This window comes from Triplophysa rosa, linkage group LG23, assembly GCF_024868665.1.
Source record: "Triplophysa rosa linkage group LG23, Trosa_1v2, whole genome shotgun sequence".
NCBI classification, from domain to species: Eukaryota; Metazoa; Chordata; class Actinopteri; order Cypriniformes; family Nemacheilidae; genus Triplophysa; species Triplophysa rosa.
The window spans coordinates 16198062-16218752 of NC_079912.1; the positions used below are offsets into that span (position 1 = coordinate 16198062).

General features: G+C 37.5%; 1 protein-coding gene across 1 annotated transcript in view; it reads left to right on the plus strand.

Moving 5' to 3' along the window:
• LOC130546923 (uncharacterized) overlaps positions 1-20691 on the plus strand; it is a 79361-nt gene that overhangs the window by 8484 nt on the left and 50186 nt on the right. Inside the window, exons 2-4 of the mRNA XM_057322468.1 lie at positions 5368-5421; positions 8900-9027; positions 10157-10340. Of these exons, the coding sequence (XP_057178451.1) occupies positions 10331-10340 (10 nt within the window). The 5' untranslated portion in view covers positions 5368-5421; positions 8900-9027; positions 10157-10330. The remainder of the gene's footprint in view (positions 1-5367; positions 5422-8899; positions 9028-10156; positions 10341-20691) is intronic.

Consider the following 20691-nt stretch of genomic DNA (forward strand, 5'->3'; position numbering starts at 1 on the left):
GGGTCGCTGGCTGAACAACAATCACGCACGCCTCTGGTTGGTGTTATGGCCAATCTGAAAGGCTGTCAAATTTCAATAGCATTGAATAATCGCTGTGTTTGTTCAGGTCTGATAGCAAGAGGCTGGAGGACAGTTTGGCACAGTAAGTGTGGTTTATTTCTCTCTCTCGCTCTGTTTCTGAGAATATCAAGCTTAAACTTTAGCTGAATAACTAATTCACAAGAGTGACACTGAATGAGTAATACGTTTTTTTTCCTCCAGTCTTGTTCAGGCAGAAATTCAGAGTCCCAGAATCATTACAAAATATTTGCTGAAGCAATTATCTTTATATACATAAGTAGAAAAATTTTACGGTACAGTACACACACACACACACACACGCACACGCACACGCACACACACACGCACACACACACACACACACACACACGCACACACACACGCACGCACACACACACACACACAAACACACTCATGCTCTTTTGCAAATATATGCACATCTCTCTGTGTTTGTAAAGTGATATGGCCCAACACTGGCCATAAAGTGCTTAGCTGTTAACAAAATTGTCCTATAAAAAGGTATTAAAGTCCCCCTGTAAGATATGTATTATATTTATTATTATATTTTAGACTTTTTTATTATAGATTATAGTATAGTTCTATCCTAACAAATACATCAAAGCGTATTTATTTTATTTTATATAGATGATGTATAAATCTGACTGTGGTCCAGGGTCACATATTATAGTATATTAAAGGTAATTCACTTTGCATTTTGTTTTAAAAAGAATCAGCAATGGGTGTTTGCATGCAAGTGCTTAAAGTCATGGTGCAGAAGTCAGTGGTTTATGGTTGAATGTAGGTTGAAAGACCAGCTAAAATCAGAATATCACCTTAGGCTGGTAGTTTATTTTCTACACCAGATTATAGGTTCTTTCTTTAGTACACAAGCTACAGAGGAATGCGTGTTTATAAGCTAATGAAAAAGCAATTTCACACATGGGAACATAAACTTGGGCTCTGCTTGTGTTTCTCTTATTAATTTAACTTCTTCAACCAGACATGAAAGACTGACAGGAAGGGGAAATTAATTAACTGTGAACAAATGCAAATATGTTAGCGAGCGTCATGTCACAGAGGTTATAGTAAGAGAGGCTAATGACAATGAGCTCACACAGATAGACACAGTGTTGAAATAAATCAATCTTGTGAAAGGAAACACACCAGAGTTATTATAGTTTTGACTTTAGTTTTATTAATATTTTAAATGAGCTTCAAATTTAGATTTTTAGTTTTTGTGTTAATTTTAGTAGCAATTTTAAAATATGCTTTTGTCATTTTATAATTTATTGGTTGATTTTTTGTTTCTATATACGATTAATTGATTTTTATTTTAGTTTTATTTTATTATTATAATTTTAGTGCCATTTCAATTTTTCCTCTAGTTAAGTTTTTCCAATAATTTTTAGGTCAATATTTTATTTGATTTCAATGAACACTAACGTTTTCAAACTTTAAATTTTAGTAAACTAAAATAACCTTGAAACACACTGTAGATAAATTGCAGATGAGCTTTAGGAATGTTTGGAAAACTGATGTTTTTATCCCGACTCTATTTAGTGATAGGCTTTGGTGTGGAAAACATCTAGGCCGCACAAACCCACCTCTCTGATGACAAGGTGTGGCATGCATAAACCATTCTCATTTGAGAAATACTGTATCCCTTTTAAAAAAAGAAAACAATTGTATTGTTACATTATTCCATTCTATTCCATTCCATCACATTACATTACATGTATTTGTAACAAAGTGTGCATAATGATGCTCATTAAAGATAATCAAAATATTTTAGACTGCTGTATATGTTTTGCATGGGCGTCGGAGGCATGTGTATTTTACAGTGTAAAAACACGCTCACTCACCAATGGCGTAGTGAATAAGACGCGTAACTAGACATTTTGACACTATTGCGATGTAGGTTCGAATCCACCTTTTGTTGTGTACATTTTCACATCACATATTAAAACATAAATAGTCTTTATTTTATATATGCACAATTTAGAATGTTTTAGACTGTAAATCGTATTATATTGTATTGTCATTGTGTTGAATGTCTGTACTAGAAGCTTCCAACACCAAAGAAAATTCCTTGTGTGTGCAAGCACACTTGGCAATAAAGCTCTTCTGATTCTGATTCTGACTCTGACATACACAAATACAGTACAGGCACTATATGTGGAAAACATAACAGGATCCTTGTTGGACAGTTCTCTAAATTCTCTCGCTATTTCCTAGGAAAGGACAGTTATCAGTGTTAATTCCCTCATCTTAATTATATGTGAAATGAGACAAAGAAAAGGCAGCAAGCATGAGCCGCAGTAATTAGTTGCAGTGCAGTAATTGATATTGTTCTGCATTGACTGAAGTCATCCACTGATAGTCAGAGCCCCTTTCATTAGGTTATCAAAACAGCCGCAGCCAGTACATGCTCAATTATAGAAGGCTATTGGATTCTTTTTCTGCTAATCTCTTGCATTGAGAAAATGTGATAAGTGAGAAAAAGGATGAAATTGACTTGAGCTATTAGTCGAACAAATTATAAAGGTGTCTGTGTTTGCAGTGAAAGCAGAACTCCACTTAAGAGAAAGCAATCACAAAAACTGACTGTGATTAGGAGTAGAAGAAGAAAGAGACTTGTTTTATGCTGTTTTTTTTAAAGGAATTTTTAAATGTTTTATGTTAAATCTAACATTAGTGTACTAGGCTACATACACGTGTAATAACATAAACTTGTGCTTAGCCCACTGGACTACAACTCTGACAACATAAAAAAATATTGTAAAGCGGTAGTGCATTTATTTTCTTAATTTCATTCTTAACCTACAGTATACATCAGGGGCGGCGTGTGCGTATGGCAGGCAGTTGCCATTCCCTAGCATTCCGACAAAACAGTGGAAACAAAGTGTGCATAATGATGCTCATTAAAGATAATCAAAATATTTTAGACTGCTGTATATGTTTTGCATGGGCGTCGGAGGCATGTGTATTTTACAGTGTAAAAACACGCTCACTCACCAATGGCGTAGTGAATAAGACGCGTAACTAGACATTTTGACACTATTGCGATGCAGGTTCGAATCCACCTTTTGTTGTGTACATTTACACATCACATATTAAAACATACAGGCATTTATTTTCAACAAAATGAAGAAACTGTTTAAAAAATGCCTTAAAGGTGTTTAATAATAAAGTGTAGTAGTGAGGTCTTTATTGTCGACATATGCCAATAAATTGGCAATTATTCTTTTTTATTTTAACAGTCACATAACAATCTCATCTGCCCCAACCAGATGTATAAATATTGCAAGATGAATAATATTTGTTACGTTATATGTGAATAATTCAAAAATGTACTCCATGTGCCAGTGTCGCGCCGTCGCAGTTCATTGCACTAAAAATCCGTGCGTCTTTTTGGATTAGCTGTGTTTCCATTTGGATGTCACAGATTTTGCACTGCTTCAACCTCACCACTACTTATGCAATGAACTGCACTGAGACAAGGTAAGACATGTTTTATACAGTATTTAATCCTGTTTGCTGTTAATATATAATATGCCCAAATAATATGCAAGTAAGGTGGGCGTACCTGACAGTACAATTGCTTTGGAACCTGATGTTCCAAATATGATAAGAGGCATTACATTTCCGTCACACGCTTGCAGTATTCGACCAATCACTAAGCAACTGGCCAATCCCAGCACACCTAGCATTTCAGAGTGATGAGCTTTGTAAAAAAAATGTACGTTTCAGAGAGGCAGACGTATGAAAATCGACCTACTATCATACCCTATAAAAAGACAGATTGACCCTATCAAGTTGTATAGGACTACTTTTATGAGACTAATGGTGATCTTGCATCCAACCCCCTATTCATTGTAATACTGTAGCACAGAAAATAGTTAATACAATTTTTAACATGTCTCCTCTTTTGCTTCACACAACAGTGGAAATCTTGCCCTTTTGGAGCGGCGTGGTTTTGTAAATGATGACAGAATTTTCATTTTTTTGGGTGAACCCTTTACACCTCGCTCTGCATCCTCCCACTTAGTGCTATCCAGACATCAGAGCCCGTTTCTGTATCCAGTCTTAAGTCAGAAAAGGTTTTACTGGCTTTCAAGTGCCGCACACTGTGGGCCGCGCAAAAAAAAAAAACTTGCTTGTGTTCTGCAAACGCTAACAATGTTTCTCCCCCGCAGTGGAGGCAGCAGGGCCGCTACTTCACTGTGGGCCGAGCTCAAACTCGCTCTCTCCATCAAATCGTTCCATAAATCAGTGACTGCGTAGAGGCTGAGGAGTCCTGGGAGGCACCTGAGGTGCTGATGGTGTGCTGGGAGAGGAGCAGAGAGGGTTATGCAACGCAGTTAGGGATGGAGAGTGACTCTAATGCACATCTGGAGAGGCTCTCGGTGGCTGTGCAAGGGGAACACTGCAGAACCTTTGACTAAAGAGCAGGTGTTGGGGGCAATTTGAGGAAACCTCTGTGGAGAGGGTGATGGAGATGTCAAGCGGTGTTTAGGGCGGTCTGTGAAAATCCAGTGATCAGGTGAAGTTGTTTTTCTGTGGAAATTAGTTATTACACACCTAAATTACGGTTCAAAGAAAAGTAAAGATGTTTCTATCATTTTAAGTCACAACGTCATGTATTTACCTTCGCGTTGTTTAAAACCTGCATGACTTGCCTTTGTGGAACACAAAATAAGATATTTTGAGAAATGTCTCAGTGGTTTCGTGTCCATACAACGGAAGTCAATGGGGGTCTATGTTGTTTGGTTATGAACATTCTTCAAAATATCTTCTTTTGTGTTGTTCAGAAGCAAGAAAGACAAACTGTACAGTTTTGAAATAATATGAGGGCGAGTAAATGGTGAAAGGATTTTCTTTTTTGGGTGAACTGTCCCCATAAAATTGTCTCTGGAAATCAATCTCATGACCTTGGTAATGTAACCAACATACTGTGCCAGCTAAGTACACAACAAGATTATAAAAATATGTGTACATGTACTAGAGTGTATAGGCCTGCAGACAGTGTATATCTAAGAAATAATTGAAAATGGACCATTCAACTATTGAAAATTAATGCACGACCTGAGGTAGTAATGCTATAGGCGGTAGTGACCTTTGGGTATGCAGTAATTTTCAAAACCTCAATGGTCGAGAGCCAGTTGTTGTTCTGCGTATACAAGAATTGCCACACCTCAAGACATTTTTGGTTTTCTTGCTCAAGCAGATGGTCACCATGGCCACCATCTGTATTCAGTGTATGTAAAATGTTTTTGTAAGCATATTGTGCCTCCCTGTGTAGTCTAGGTCACAGAGCGTCCAAGCCGGGGTCATGCCTACCTGAGAATGTCACACAACTTTGTGAGTTTCTAGACCTCTCTTCAGACACGTTCAGATGAAGTACACATCACAAATGGTGCATTCAAGCCAGGTTGCACACTGTGAAGACACTCGCGAATCCATATAACATCTATTATAACACCAGCAACATGTTAGCAGTTGTAAAAATACTTGAATATGGCATGACAGCGAATCTCATCCGTTAATCCCAGCATGGGACCAAAGGGGTGTCTTCACAGCTCTTTAAGCTTAGATGTTTATATTTACACATGTTGTCTGCAGACTCATGTCTCGTGTCAAAGCCTGTCACATACTATCACGCCACCATTTGCTAGTTTCACATACTGTGTGTAGGAAATATCATCAGGTCTATGTCATCTTGAAAACCTTTGGAGAAGTGATTTGAGGTACATTTATTTATGGCAACAAGCCGGTTGGAGAATCCAGTGTTAAAGGGATAGTTCACCCAAAAATAAAAATTCTGTCAGTCCTTTATTTATCATCATGTCATTTAAAACCTGTACATGACGCTTTCTTCTGTGGAACACAAAAGAAGATATTTCGAGAAATGGTTTTGCGTTCATACTATGGAAGTCAATGGTGTCCATTGTTGTTTGGTTACCAACATTCTTCAAAATATCTTCTTTTGTGTTCTGCAGAAGAAAGAAAGTCATACAGGTTCGGAATTACATAAGGGTGAGTAAATGATGAAAGAATTTTCATTTTTGGGTGAACTATCCCTTTAAGTGCCTTGCTCAACTGTACAATGGCAATAGCTAAATTCTTGTTTTATTCAGGCCCCTTCGGGTTACCAGCCCAGAGCTTTAGTCACAACGCCACTTCACTGCCACCCTGATGCACTAAATACAGATGGTGACCTACACAAAGATTCATCGCCAAGTATCTTTGAGTAGAGCACCATCTGCCTCGTGTTTGTGTTTCTATGTGGTCTATCACCTGGGAGTTTATTTATGTTGAGAGGCTAGAAGGTCATAAAAGGTCTCAATGCCACAATGATGAATCCAAGAGGAGACAAATGCAATCCAGATCACGGCTGGTAGCTCCCTCATCATATGAAAGTCGGGGAGAAAAATGCCCATCATCCCTGGAACATGATCTTGGGAAATTGAACATAATGTGGATGAAGGTTGACCTACTGCATCATTTTCACGTTCGACCAACGAACGCGCACCCCAGACATGAGAGCAGAAGCAAACCCTCAGTGTTTCTGGGCCAGTGTGTAAGGAAAGGAACCATTTTAAGAGCGAGATTTTCACAGTAAAGACGAATGGGCTCTGAAGACAAGCGCTCTATGATGTAGCGGGTAGATAGTGCTCCGAGTGAGCCAGGGGAACCGCGCATCGCTATAAATCTTAGGCGCCATATGCCGAGAGGAATTCCGTAATCCAGAGATTTTTGGGAGGGCGTCATTTTTCTTTTCCTGCTTCTCAATGCATGCCGGAAAGGGAAAATTAAAAACGGATTGCAGGGTGATTTATCATCACAGGTGTGCCAGAAAAACCTTCTTCTTACGAAGCCTGGAATCCAAGTAGCATTCAAATATTCTTGATCACAGTGGAGAAAAGATGAAACCGATACGTCATTTACATACTGAATAGGTGATAATGTAGTAAAAAAATAGAATGGAAAGTTGTATGTTTTGTACTTGAAAAAGTTAGAGAATATTTCCAAAGTGTAGGTCAAATGAATATTAATTTATATATTTTTTAATATATATTTGAATAAAAGACTGATGCTTAAATATTATTTAAAAATTAAATAATCATTATTCTTTCATTATTAATATTGATAACAAATTACAATATTAAATAATTAAAAGTGACTTGTACACCTAAGCATGTGCAGTATATTATATTGTCTTTTGTATTTATATTTTTTAATTATTTTACACTGTAATTTTTATTATGACTTGTCCTGGCACTGTCTTGAATGTGTGTACTGTATGCTCCATCACCTAAGAAAACTCCTTGTGTGAAAGGCAGTAAAGTCCTTCTGATTCTTATTTTGATTCTGATGTTTGTATTTTCAGCTGTATAATTTCAACAAAATGTTTATTGCTTCACTTTTATTTACTACACTGAGAGCAACACAGAGAGAGCATAAAACCATTATCACAGTAATTGATGTCATCAAACTAATAAGCATTTAATATTATGGAACATCTGTTCTATTCTGTAAGCTGTAAGTGAAAATGAGGCTCGAGTTTGTTAATGTTCATAAAGCGTTTGCGGGCTGATGGATGCTCTCTCTCAGGGGGTGAAAGAGAGATTATATTCTGTTAATTTGAGTTTATTTTTGCCCTTTATTGTATTTGCCCGCATGTCTTTATGTCCTCAATGTTTGTGGGCCTAATGACAATGCTAATGTATTGTACATCCCTGAGGCATGAAACTGTTTTTGCAATGTTCTGTGTGATCCCTGGAATATGACAGCATGCATTTTCCCTAATTAAATCAAGACGTGTTGATAGTTAAAGTGCAGGCTAACCCCCAGACTGAATCTGTGTCTTCTCTATCCGTCAGTCATTATTTTGGTCATTTTTGTTTTTAATTACAGTACCTTCCTCTGTATTTGCAGTTTGGCTTTGTCAGAGTAAATGGAGCCAGAAGAATGCTAAACTGCTGTGAAAGATGTGGGCTTGGATGATATCAGATTGTTTTCTACTCGCCTCGTTTCAGCTTCTGCTGTAATTGGTTAAGAGGAGCCTATTGTTCATGTCAACGACTTGATGCCCATTAGTTCTCTCTTTACCTGGTTCCAGCTTTATTGAGAGGATAACCACGGACAGAAGATTGAGCCACACATCTCCATGAGTCCATGAGCATATCACATTCAATTAAAGGCCGATCCATTACAATACAGGCAGCTTTTCAAAATGCATTAAAATAAATTGTTTGGTTTGTGTCTTAATGGATCTTTCTGGTTTCTTGGCTCTTTAAACTGCTCTGAGTGGCTTTTGCTACCAATCTATCTGGCACTTATCTTAAAATATGGATTTATGCTATACTCGCATAAACATTTAGTTTTATTGAAATTGAAATTAACACACAGTCATAATTTCAATTCAATTTCAATTTCAATCGGGTAACTTTAACAAACATCTAATTTTAAATACATTTTTATGTCAACAACAAAATCATGTAACTTTTAACCAACAATGTAGAGATACATTAATACTATTTTGGATTTGAAGATGGGGATTTTTTTGGGGGAAAAAAAGATATATTTTATTCCATTTTTTACTTATCACAACAACTCATTTTACATTTCGTTACATTACCTGTATGCGTTTACAGTAGCGGGTTTTTATATACAAGTGAACAGTGCTTTTGAAGTACATATTTTAGCATGTGCAGTATATTGAATCTCCACCAATTGAGTTGCAGGAGTTTTGCTAAGCATGTGCTGAATATATTCACTTATTTATGATTTTGTGTTACAGTTGCCCCATTAAAATGGTCCCCTGTGTCCCCTACAGAGAGGAAGAGAGTTTGGAATGAGATCTGCTGAGTGTACATCACAGTCTGTGTATGTCATAAGCTGTTGGAATACACAGGACAGCCATCTGTGTGGACCGTTCTGGAGATCTGCTCACACACTGATGAGGTTTTCTACTCACTTACGTTAACACAAACACACAAATATATTTGTGTATAAAATGTATGAAATGTTTGTTGATTTTGTTATTTTAGTTTTTAACAGTAAGAACTTGATTTGTATCTTGTTAGGCAAAAACACAGCAGAGAAAAAATGCACTCTGCACGCAAGCGTTAAATTAATCATCTACTGATGCATTACTGCCATCACATGTACACAAATGTCTCTTTTTACCAAATTACTATGAATTCAAGGTAGGGGCAGGTTAGATATGTAGCAAATGTGTGTGTGATTTTGTGCGTTCGCTCACATTTAGATGTATTTGCTTTCCAGACACCTTTATGATAAAGAATTTAATCTCTCAGCAGGTATTATGTATTGGATGTCAGTGGGTGATTTCTTATTAACACTTTGAAGATACGATGTAGACTACAGTAGTCTATTCTAGATGTGCGGGAAAGGAGAGTTACTTTATCTTCTTGAATTAGATTCGTGCTCTTCCCTGGAGCGATGTTCCAAATGTGTTTTTCAAACCACAGCAGAGAAAACAAAGTTTTGAAAGCGCAAAAAACTGCAAACAAGAGAAGACAGATGATGTGGTCTTTGGGATGAGATAGATGAAAGAGTGGCTCATGGTAGCAGTGGAGGTGCGTTAGAGCCGGCCATCTCCTTTCAGACCTGAGAGCTGCGGTGAGGTCACGCTGATAAGACAGAGAAATTAACGTCCATTCACAACATTACATGTGCAGATTTATTTGAAAATTGTTGATGGAAAAGAGATGTAGGAAAAGGGGTACGTTTATACATCATTGTTTCACTAAACTGAATTTGTATTTTGATTAACCTCAACAATGGCAACTCATTCAAATCGGCCAGCAATTTTAGTTCCAACTTTTTTTTACTGATGGACTCAGAAATCAGATCTCACTGTGTCCCTCAAGGGTTACTGACGCTCAGAGTGTTTCCTGTGTGGCTATAAATAAAGAAAGGGTGCAGGCAGTAAACAAACCGTGTCGCGGCGTGTCAGAGCAGCGAGCTGAGACCACTGTAATGATTTAGAGGGTCCTCATGGGTCCAGCGTCCAAATGATAATTATCACCCCCACTGTAATAACCACACAATCATTTCCCTTCCACAGATCCCTGCAGCTTCTGAGGAACTACGGAATCCAGTCAGGATTTCAAGGGATTTACCAGTTTATTCAGAGAATAAACTTAACCGAGCGTCCAAGGGATAGATAACAGATGGAGAACTGAAGGGATGTGCCTGAACAGGACGATCCATTTGGGAAAACCCAAAGAACCACAGTTGAATGCCGGAGGGTTAGTTCATTCAAACATTACAATTCTGTCGTAATTTACTCAACCCTCAGGTTGGATTTTTTATTTTTTGTTAAACACACAAGGTGGATTTCTAAAGAATATCTAAATCTCTCTTTACTATAACAAACTAGACTGGGGTTTTCTTCAAAATGGCAAAAGAAGCACTACATTTCAAAGAAAATCCCAGATGAGATCTCTGTAATATCTGATTTATTTCTCATAGAAATCAATGAGATGAAATGGACAGCAAATGGAAACTTTAGCCTATATGTCTCATGTGTCTCACATATTTCTCCTGTGAAAAAGATTCGGAAATCTCACAAATGTCTTCATTAGAGTTTTACATAAGATCACAACCATCTCTCAAACTGAGCTCAATATAAGCTAAAGAGCTAAATGTTTTTTTACCTATACTATCTACATTCTATCTACATTTTACACCTCCATGTAAAACACTTTCAACCTCAAAGCAACAACATTTTCCTTTGGGCCACTATATTCATATGATGAGAAATAGCTTTGTGCGGGAAATACACCAAATTCTGTGATGAAGAAGCTGTTCCCAAGACCTAAAATCGTAAATAAATCATTAAGATCGGTTGGGAACCTTCTCAGTGATTCATAGACAAGATCTGAACCCCCTTTATTCCACAACCTTATGGTTTGATAAAACAAACAGCCTTGTTAAAATTTCTGATTTGCGTTCTTGTATACTAAAATGATTTCTGTTTGATTGCTTTAAATGTGCCAGAAGTCTAAAGGTTGTGAGGTTTTGCTTTGGAGTTGTTAAAATACAATCGATACATATATCAGTGATGCATAATTGTCGGTTTCTGATGCCTGATTGGAAGGGTTGCCAGTTAAATGCTGCACACCACTGCTGCACATTTTGGTCCCGGATGAATAGTTGAACAGCAAGACTCAAGACAGACCTTTTAATATTGTTTTGCTTTAATACTGTGTGCTCAGGTAAACAACCTGGTCTCCTTCTCACTATTGTGTTTTTGTTCTGCTTTTGTCTAATGGTGTCCATCAATATCCATAACAATGAATAAATAACTGAAATGCCCTTTCTGCATCTAGAGCAATATCTCAGTAGGTGCTGGGGATACTGAAAGGCATTGAAAGGTCACAGGCACGATATCTGAATGACACCCAAGCACACTACCCAGGGGTTAACAATCATTTCTCAGGACACAAAGTGGGAGTTTGTTGTGAGAGGTTTTGACAATGGTCTTTCTAGCTAAATACCAGTGGAATAGTTACTGCATCTATCTATGTCCACCTATTTTGGTCAAGTCAACATTTAGGTCCTCTTCAACACAATGGCCAGGCCCAGATGTATATACAGATCTAACGAAGAATAAATGTTCATTGAACATTATTAATACTGATACGGTTTAGATGATACATCAATCAGGGTAGAGACGGAGAATGTGCCCAGCTGTTGTTTCTGCATGAGCAGTCATGATGTAAAGGCCAGAAATCTGTTCTCCAGTGCAAAGGAAAACTACTACATTTCTGTTCACACATCTGGGGCACTTGGTAGTTTCATGAGAGAAACATTCAACGAATGCTTGATCTGTTCGGATGGTATTCGGTGCAGTAATTAATGCCGGTTGAAGAGTTATTTGAATGTTGGCATTAGTCTAATTGTTTTGGCCAGGCGCCGTGTAAACAACGCGGTTTGCATTTGCACATGAAAGATGCGAGACATTTGTTTCGGAGTGTGTCAGAGATAAGTTGGCATCCTATGCTGTTCCATTAGCGTTTAAAAGCCTCGAGAGGTTTTAGGAATGTAAAAATATTCAACATATTTTTGACGCTACACATCTCTTAACTGTATTAAAATGTTTTATCGCAAATGCAGTCGGACGCAGAGCCCAAATAAATATATTTTTAAAAATCACAGTGTTCAGGATCAGTTTAGGTCAGTCTTGTGTTAGCTCATTAGCATGCTAACTAAAAACACAAGAAAAGAAAAACATTGTTTAATTAAATTAGACATGTCTTATATAATTGCAAACAAGTTGTTTTTTTATGAATACATTAACCTAAATCATTACATGGAATTGTAAGGATTTCACAAGTATCAGCCATAAAAAAGAAAAATCACAGGTTTGAGATTAAAGGGGTAATATGACACGGCTAAAACGAACATTATCGTTTGTTTTAGATGTATTGCAATGTGTATACACGATTTAAGGTTCGAAAACGTTGTATTTTCCACATACCGTGCATGTTTGTATCTCCTCTTTGCCCCGCCTCTCTGAAACGCGCAGATTTTTTACAAAGCTCATAGCTCTGAAAAGCAAGGTGTGCTATGATTGGCCAGTTAACCAGTGCGTAGTGATTGGTCGAATACTGCAAGAGTTTGACGGAAATGTAACGCCTCTTACCATATTTGGAACATCAGGTTCCTCTTCAATTGTACTGACAGGTACGCCCACCTTACTTGCGTATATATTTGGGCGGTCTTAGTCAACTCATACCACGAACTGACGTAGATTTGTGGGGGTGTGGATACACGAGGCGTTTCAGGCAGGTCTGGGTGAGCATTCGCTTTTAGATAGAATTAATCTTTTCTTCCGACACTTTAATTTTTGCAATTTTACGTGTCTAATACATGCATGGGCAACTTATGACACACCAAAGACACAGAAAAACACGTATTCGCACCCTATGACCCTTTTAAATAGAGAAACTTTTGCTTATGTCTCTTGTATAGGATATTTCTCTGGAATAAAAAGACCCAGAAATCTCATAAATGTCTCCATTACAGCTTCAGAAGAGATCAACAATGTCACAAACTGAGCTCAGAAGTCCGCAATCAAAAAATTTAATATGAACTTAAAAAGTTTACCCAAATCCAGATTATACCCAAACAATCTACTTTAATTTTACACCTCCAAAAATCTTCATGTATTTTAACAATGTTTCATTTCTTTCTGTTTATGTTTCTCCTTAGCCGTTTTAGGAAAGTTGACACATAAATGCAGCGGCGTAACTTTGTTTTGAAAAGTGGCAGGGACAAAGACTTCAAAAACAATACTTTAATCAATTGTTTCTGTAATAACTCATTCGGAATATTTATCATATAGTGGGCGGTCCGTCCATTGGCTACTCCGCTTTTCGACTCGAGCTCTCACGATACACTCACTGTATGTGGTTCCCAAGCTGTCATTTGGGGAAGGTCACTTGGCTCTTGCGGTGCATTACACTTAAAAACAGTTTAATCCTATGACTAAAAATGTCACTTGTTCATTGGTTTACGTGTTTTTGTGCTTGGACACTGGGTGCGCAAGCAAGCTCCGTGAGCGCGGATGATGCAATTTCATACTGGCCGCTTATCGGGCTCTCTGTCTTCCGCAAATATAACTTACGAGTGTCAGTAACCGGAAATGTTGAGAAAGCGGCGCATCCTGCGTATTCCACGAGTTTTAGATTTTAATGACCCCTAAAACAATACACACCTTCAGCATGCATTTCTTAATTTATTCCAAAAAGTGGTGGGGACATGTCCCACCCGCAAATTACGCCTATGCATAAATGAAACACAACTCGGAATTCTATCAAATCTCCTGGCTTAGCTATGAAACAACAACCTCTGAGCAATGATATTTTTTCTGGGCAAGCACGCAAAACGAGTTTGTTTGGTCAATGAAATCACGTTGAGGAATCTGATTCTTCTGGGAAGATTGAATTCTGCAGGAGATGAAGGAATGTGTTCCCATAAAGAAACACTGCAGGCTTGTTCAGGTGTGGTGGACATTGCTAAAATCTCTCTTTTTTACATGAGAACACACATTGGTATATATTTAACCGTTTGATTGGATGGAGTTGTAATCTTTTATTTCTTCTAATGTGTCTTTTAACAAGGTGTTCTCTGCTTGTTTTAGAGATTGGATCCTTTCCAATGACCTGAGAAGAATGTTTAGAAGTCTGTCTGCCTCCGGTGAAGTCATTTGTGAAAGACCTGTCTACTGAGAAGCTTTCATATTTGCGTTGCTCCAAGTTTCAACATTGCACTTTTTGTGTAGTTCTTGTAAACCAGAAAGTCTCTAATGTGATGGATTTCAGGATATTCACTGAGAAAATAAACTTGGTTTTACAGGACTTGATTTTATCCGTTGGGAAATGATTGGATCGTAGGTTTGCTAAAACAACGGTTAAACAGCTGTTTGGATTTTTGTAAACATTACCCAACAGCCCAACAGCCTCAGTGACGTAAAAGTTGTTTCAGAGGAAAAGCAAGTTAGTACATTTTGATTAAGGATTACAATGACAAACATCTTTCTCTGAAACGACATGCACTGATGATTCATTCATAATAAAACCAAGAATCTACATTATGAAAACAAAATGTTCAATCTTCACATGTTGACTTGAAATTGAATTTGTGCCTGGCAGTTGAATAGGATATTCTCTGCTGACTTATAAATGAGGAACATTGAGACATGATGATAAAACAGAAAGCAAACAAGATCAATTGAAAAAGAGAGTGAAACGTCCGTTTTGTCCGGGTGTTGTCTGTGTAATAGTCATTACGGTCGCAAGGATCCCTTGAGCAACTTTTCTCCCTCATATGTTTTAACAGTATTCTTGTGAGAGCTTGTATCTATAAAAGCACACAGAATAGAGAGCTCAATCAATTTCTATCAAGAACCGTGCGTCCTTATTTTGTTCAGCAGCGTTATGAACTAAATTCAACCAATGAAACTGATCTATTTCACAGCGAGAAGCATTTCAGCTATGCTCTCTCAGATATGACTCACTCTTGGCAGTGGGGGTATGGAAACAGATCAAAGACAGGGTGTCTACAGCAGCTGTACAGGATTTTAGATGTTCGGCGCGCACAGAAACACACCCTCCGCGAGACAGAAGGTCACACGCGGGAGGAGGCAGAGCTGTGTGAAATGCAAACGTCGTCTCTCGGCCCCTCTGTCTTCGCACGACCAATTAGCAGAGGAGAAGGGTGTGAGGAGTGCTATGTTGACAAAGTGTTCTCAGCCCCCTGCGCGCCGCCATAGAGCGTTTTCTCACATCGGTCCATGTGTTTCTGAGGCAGTGCCTCGATTCCTCGCCTGACTGCACAGACGCCCTTTATTTGTAGTGAGAGCTGCGGTTATTAGAGTCAAGGTGACCCAGCGTTTGCATACAAGATCGTTTAAAAGGTACAGGAATAGACAGACAAGTCTCTCGGATGCTCTTTCCAAGACACCTACACTGTACACCGTTGTTTTGTAGATCCTTGAAATCATTGTCTCTTTGATTTTTAACCTGCATCCCACTGCTCTATTGTCTAAAAGCTTTCATCTCTGTCATTTCATTGAGCGTTTCAAATGTTGTCTTGATGTTTTGTTTTTCCTCTCAGTTGAATTACAGTCTTTTCTTGGCCCGTAATGAAAAATAATGAGCTATTTGTTTCATGTAGGCCCATTAAACTAGACATATTAGATTAGCAGGAACGATGTGGTCTGGTGGATAGACTTGCTGAAACCAGCGCAACATGACTAACATGGTCTTAGTTAAGATGGTTGAGGAAAGAAGAAAGCATATTTCTGCTCGTGTTAATTGTCTTACTTAGATGCACCGCTTGTTGTTTTCATCAACTTAATGTCGCTTTGGATAAAAGTATCTGCCAAATGAATAAATGTAATAAATGAAAGAGCTCTTCAGGGTTCTTTTGCATTACAACTCAAACGCTTGGACACACTTCGGGCAAATAACGGCATTAAAATGAGGAAAATATAAAGGCAAATATAAATTGTGTTTTAATAAATTATGTAGCTTACATTCATGTTTCACATTCTTTCTGCAAAGAAAGCATCACCGTCTCTGTCTTGCCAGTTTCTGGAATTTGCAATTTACACCTACTGTAAAACTTTGACTTTTTAAAGTTTAAAAAGTGGAATATTTCAATAATATTGTTATTTCTAGAAGGAGCAGCAGGCACCCTGTTAAAATACACCTATTTCAACTTCAAGTTCAAAATCTGCCTTAAATTTGTAGATTAAATCAAATTGGCTTTGCAAGTCACTTGAATTTAAATGAATTTAAACTAGCTCATAAAATGAAGTTCAAATGGGTTAAACTAGATTTTGTCCAGTTATACACAATGCAACTAGATCTCATCCCCCATTCACTACCACAGTAGGGAAAATAAATACTATGGGAGTCAATGGGGGATGAGATCTGATTGGTTACTGACATTCTTTAAAATATCTTCCTTTGTGTTCAGCAGAACAAAGAAATCTATACAGGTTTGGAACAACCTGAGGGTGAGTAAATGATGACAGAATTTTCATTTTTGGGTGAACTATCCCTTTAAGCCAGTTTTTGAACTGAGTTGAAATGACTTTTTTACAGTGTACATGAATAGTTTGGATTTGTTTATTAATGTGATTGACAGTGCAACGAAACAGAATGTTGGAGCGATAAGCACACATGCTGTGCTGGGAACCAGCATCCAAGTTCCACCATATGCTGGTGACCAGCAATCAGGGATTGTCCGTTAAGGCTGATGAATTCAGGTTTTGTTTTGATGTGAAGACACACAAATTTAAAAAAGATGAAGACATCAGATGTATATTGAGAGGAAGGTTTTACGCTGTATATCACTGATTGAGGGACATTGTTTTATAACAATCTATTTTAAAGTACAGCGGGAACAGAAGGGAACGGTACTTATATGAATTCTGTCCTTCATTTTACCCTGTAAACTTAGAGAGGAGCTCACTCTGCCAAAATGAAGAGTGATTTATCTCGTGTTGTGAAATGCTGCGGTTTCTCCGAAGCTACTTCAGTTCAGAAGTAAACAATTCGACGGCCGTAATGAGCATCAATTGCAGTGTGGTTTGTTCAAGGTCAGACGTTTACACAAGAAATTGGTTGGGGAGCACGTTATTCCGTTCCCACCGCTAAGCGTGTAATAAATCAGCTCTCCTCCAATGCATAACCTCTGCCAGTTGGATTTATACAGAGGGTTGTTATGTAAGCGTAGAGAAACCTAGCGAAGGTGAAAAAGTCTTCTATCCTCTATTCCACTACATGATAAATCAGATGAAAAAACTGAACGTTTGGAGTTCTAATGTGTCGGAAATGAATTTCCATGAATATGGAGATTGCGAGTTGAGAGTAAGATCACACAGCTTGTGTTCAATCTCCATTTCATCCCGGTATCCCATTTTGCTCTGTTCTGCTACCACCTGCAGCCATTTTATTACAACTCTCATTTACATTTTATAACTGTTACAGAAATGACTCAATCTGTAAAGAACAATGAATCACAGATCATTAGGGCTTGGCTTTAATCTTTTATTTCAACCCCTGAGGCCTCCAAGGTTTTTGACATATGCACAATACCTAAATAATATAAACACAAACAATGTTTAAAATAACACCCAAAATAAAAAGACAGGCAGAGATTATAAAAGAGAAAGTCGATATGCATTAAGTGTGTGTGTGTGTGTGTGTGTGTGTGTGTGTGCGTGCGTTCATGTTTGTATATCCTGGTGGGGACCTAAACCTGAATGCACACCAACACATGGGGACACCTGTCACCGTGGGTACCAAAATTGAGGTCCCCAGGCGCAAAAAAGCTAATAAATTGTACAGAACAATATTTTTTTTAAATCTAAAAATGCAAAAAGTGTTCTATGATCTTTAGGTTTAGGGGTAGGGTTAGGGGATAGAATATACAGTTTGTACAGTATAAAAAACATTACGCCTGTGGACTGTCCCCACAGAAATAGTAAACCAGACATGTGTGCGTGTGTGTGTGAAATAAATAAATAGCACAGGATAATGAAATGGGATCAGAGATGGTCGAGCATGTTTAGGAAAGTTGAAACATATTTGATCTGATCTTCTGCTCATTGTGAGGGCAGAATCTCTTCTCAGATGATGTAATAACCCATCACTGCTTTGTTATTTGATTTCATCTATTTGTTAGATGAAACCGCAGAACATACATCAGTTTTATGCAGTTTTATCTCAGACGCAATTGTGCCAGAACAATAGTTTTATTTTATTTTACATGATTGGCTTCATCCATTTGTAAAGCTGTTTTTCCTTTCAAATCGAATGCACTTATATACAAACACACACAGAGAAATTATAGATGTATTGTATGGCCAGTCTCCTTGTTTATGTTATTTTGTTCATATTGAAGAATTAAAAAAATGAAAAGCAAGTGAACCAAACTGTAGCACTTTTTGGTAGAAACTCATCTACAGTGTGCTTCCTCGCTGATCTTAAGCTTTCAGTTGGCCTTCTAGCCTCACTGAACATGTGATTGTAATCAATAGAAGGAATCCCAGTCTGACGCTCTGCATCCTCTTCACTCTGATTATATCAGCGCTGTTCTCTCTGGAAATTATGCCATGACAGCAAGGCCTTGCTCTTGTCTTGAACTCCTCATCTTTCTGAAAATCTGTGTCCCAATTGGCTGAGAGCCCCTCTGAGTCACACCATTCTGAGGTCATATTTCTCCACGATGAATAATTTATTCTTCCTGTCTTGTGGTCTGTATCGGGGTTAGTTTCAAAGATGATACAGCACATATCAGCTCATTAGCCCTTTACAGTGCTGATAGTTAATGCTAGTTGAAGACACCTAACATATAGTGGGACCAAATAGTAATAGAATAAAATATTTAGGCAGCTGGGACGGCAAAAAAAACATTAAAAAACATGTTTGTGAACTAAAACTGCAGTACATGTTTTTCATGTTATTTTACACCCAATTTGTAAATTATTTCTGTAATTTAGTGTGTAAAATTATGCAAAATTTCCGTAAAATTACAGGTATTTTACAGTGTAAATGTTTTTGTCAAAATGGGCACGAATACATAACTTTGTGTTTTGTTTTGTTTTGTTACAGTATTTATTGTATAAGTGCAATTAATGCATGTATATACACATACAGTAGCTGTATCCAAACAGGAAACATTCTCAGAACTTTGGCTAACGTTCTCTAAAAGTTATCACAAAGTTATCAAAAAATGTTTCTTGCAGTAACATAAATAGGGCATTTGATCAAATGTTATTATGTCATTACTAAATGTTAAAAAATACATTGCTGGTTAAAGCGTACATTGTTAGTGGAAAGTTTAAAAACATTCTGAATAATATTTTCATAACTTGTTAGCAAAACGTTCTTAGAACATACCTTTGTTAGCTATAGGATTGTAAACAGGATTTTTGTATACATTTTGTGTTATTTTGTATACATCTTGTTTTGCAAATCCTTAGATTAAACCTGTAAATAACACATCTGTATACTCTTTTAAAAAATTACATGTTGTCTTTAGTCTATATTTGTTACATTTTTGTATATAGTGCATTATTGTTTTTATTTAATTTAATTAATTAATTTGTCTATCTTAATGTATATTTGCACTATGTTTGCACCATGTGTACACTTTCTTCTGCACTAAGCTCCTATCGCCAAGTCAAATTCCTTGTGTGTTTAAACACACTTGGTAATAAAGCTCATTCTGATTCTGATTCTGATTTTGTGTATACATTTTTAGTAGAGTTATAGCAGAGTTTTTTCAGCTCTTTAAATTCTGCTTTCTGTCATTTTTATTCAACATCCTGGGAGATGTGACCAATTAAATTTGAGTCAAAATGATTAAATTCTGTATATTACCTAAGATTGGTTTGCACATGTACACAAGCTGTTTAACCTTGATCCATATTTTCACCTGTGTGTTAAACAAAGGACTGTCGTAGCGTGTACAATTGAACCTTCCCTCTTTCCTTCAAGGTCCATGCGGCTGTCCAATCACTTTCAACAGCCTTTAATTAAGACGGTCAATTCTTCACACCGTCAACCCTGAAGTCTTTTAAATCGCTACAATACATCTTCTCAAAGACATCACCCGCAACTAACCCTCCGACAGGACCTTGACCCCACAGGCACTAATTAGAACAGCCTCCCATGTGTTCACACTCATGTAAGAAGGAATCAAGGTGTGATGAAAGTTGCATAGCACTTTCACCAGCCATCTCCAAAGGCGTTTTTAATGCTCCATATGGCATTTTCAACACTTTCTTTGGCCTTTACAAATATATGGGTGTGTTACAGCTTAAACGTGACTGTGATGCTAAAGTGTAGATGAAGAACTGTAAATGTCATGATGGGCAGAGCTGAAAAATGTGCGTGTGGAGAATGCATCTTGTAATCTGGGATAAAATTATATGAATGAAATCGATAATAACTTGATAGTTCACAATATCACAGCAATTCGAAACTATTTTACGAGGGGGCTAAATCGTACGAATTTGGACGATCTTATTTATACGTCTTTGTACGGTTTGCTTTTGCGCCAGTGACAGTTTAGGGG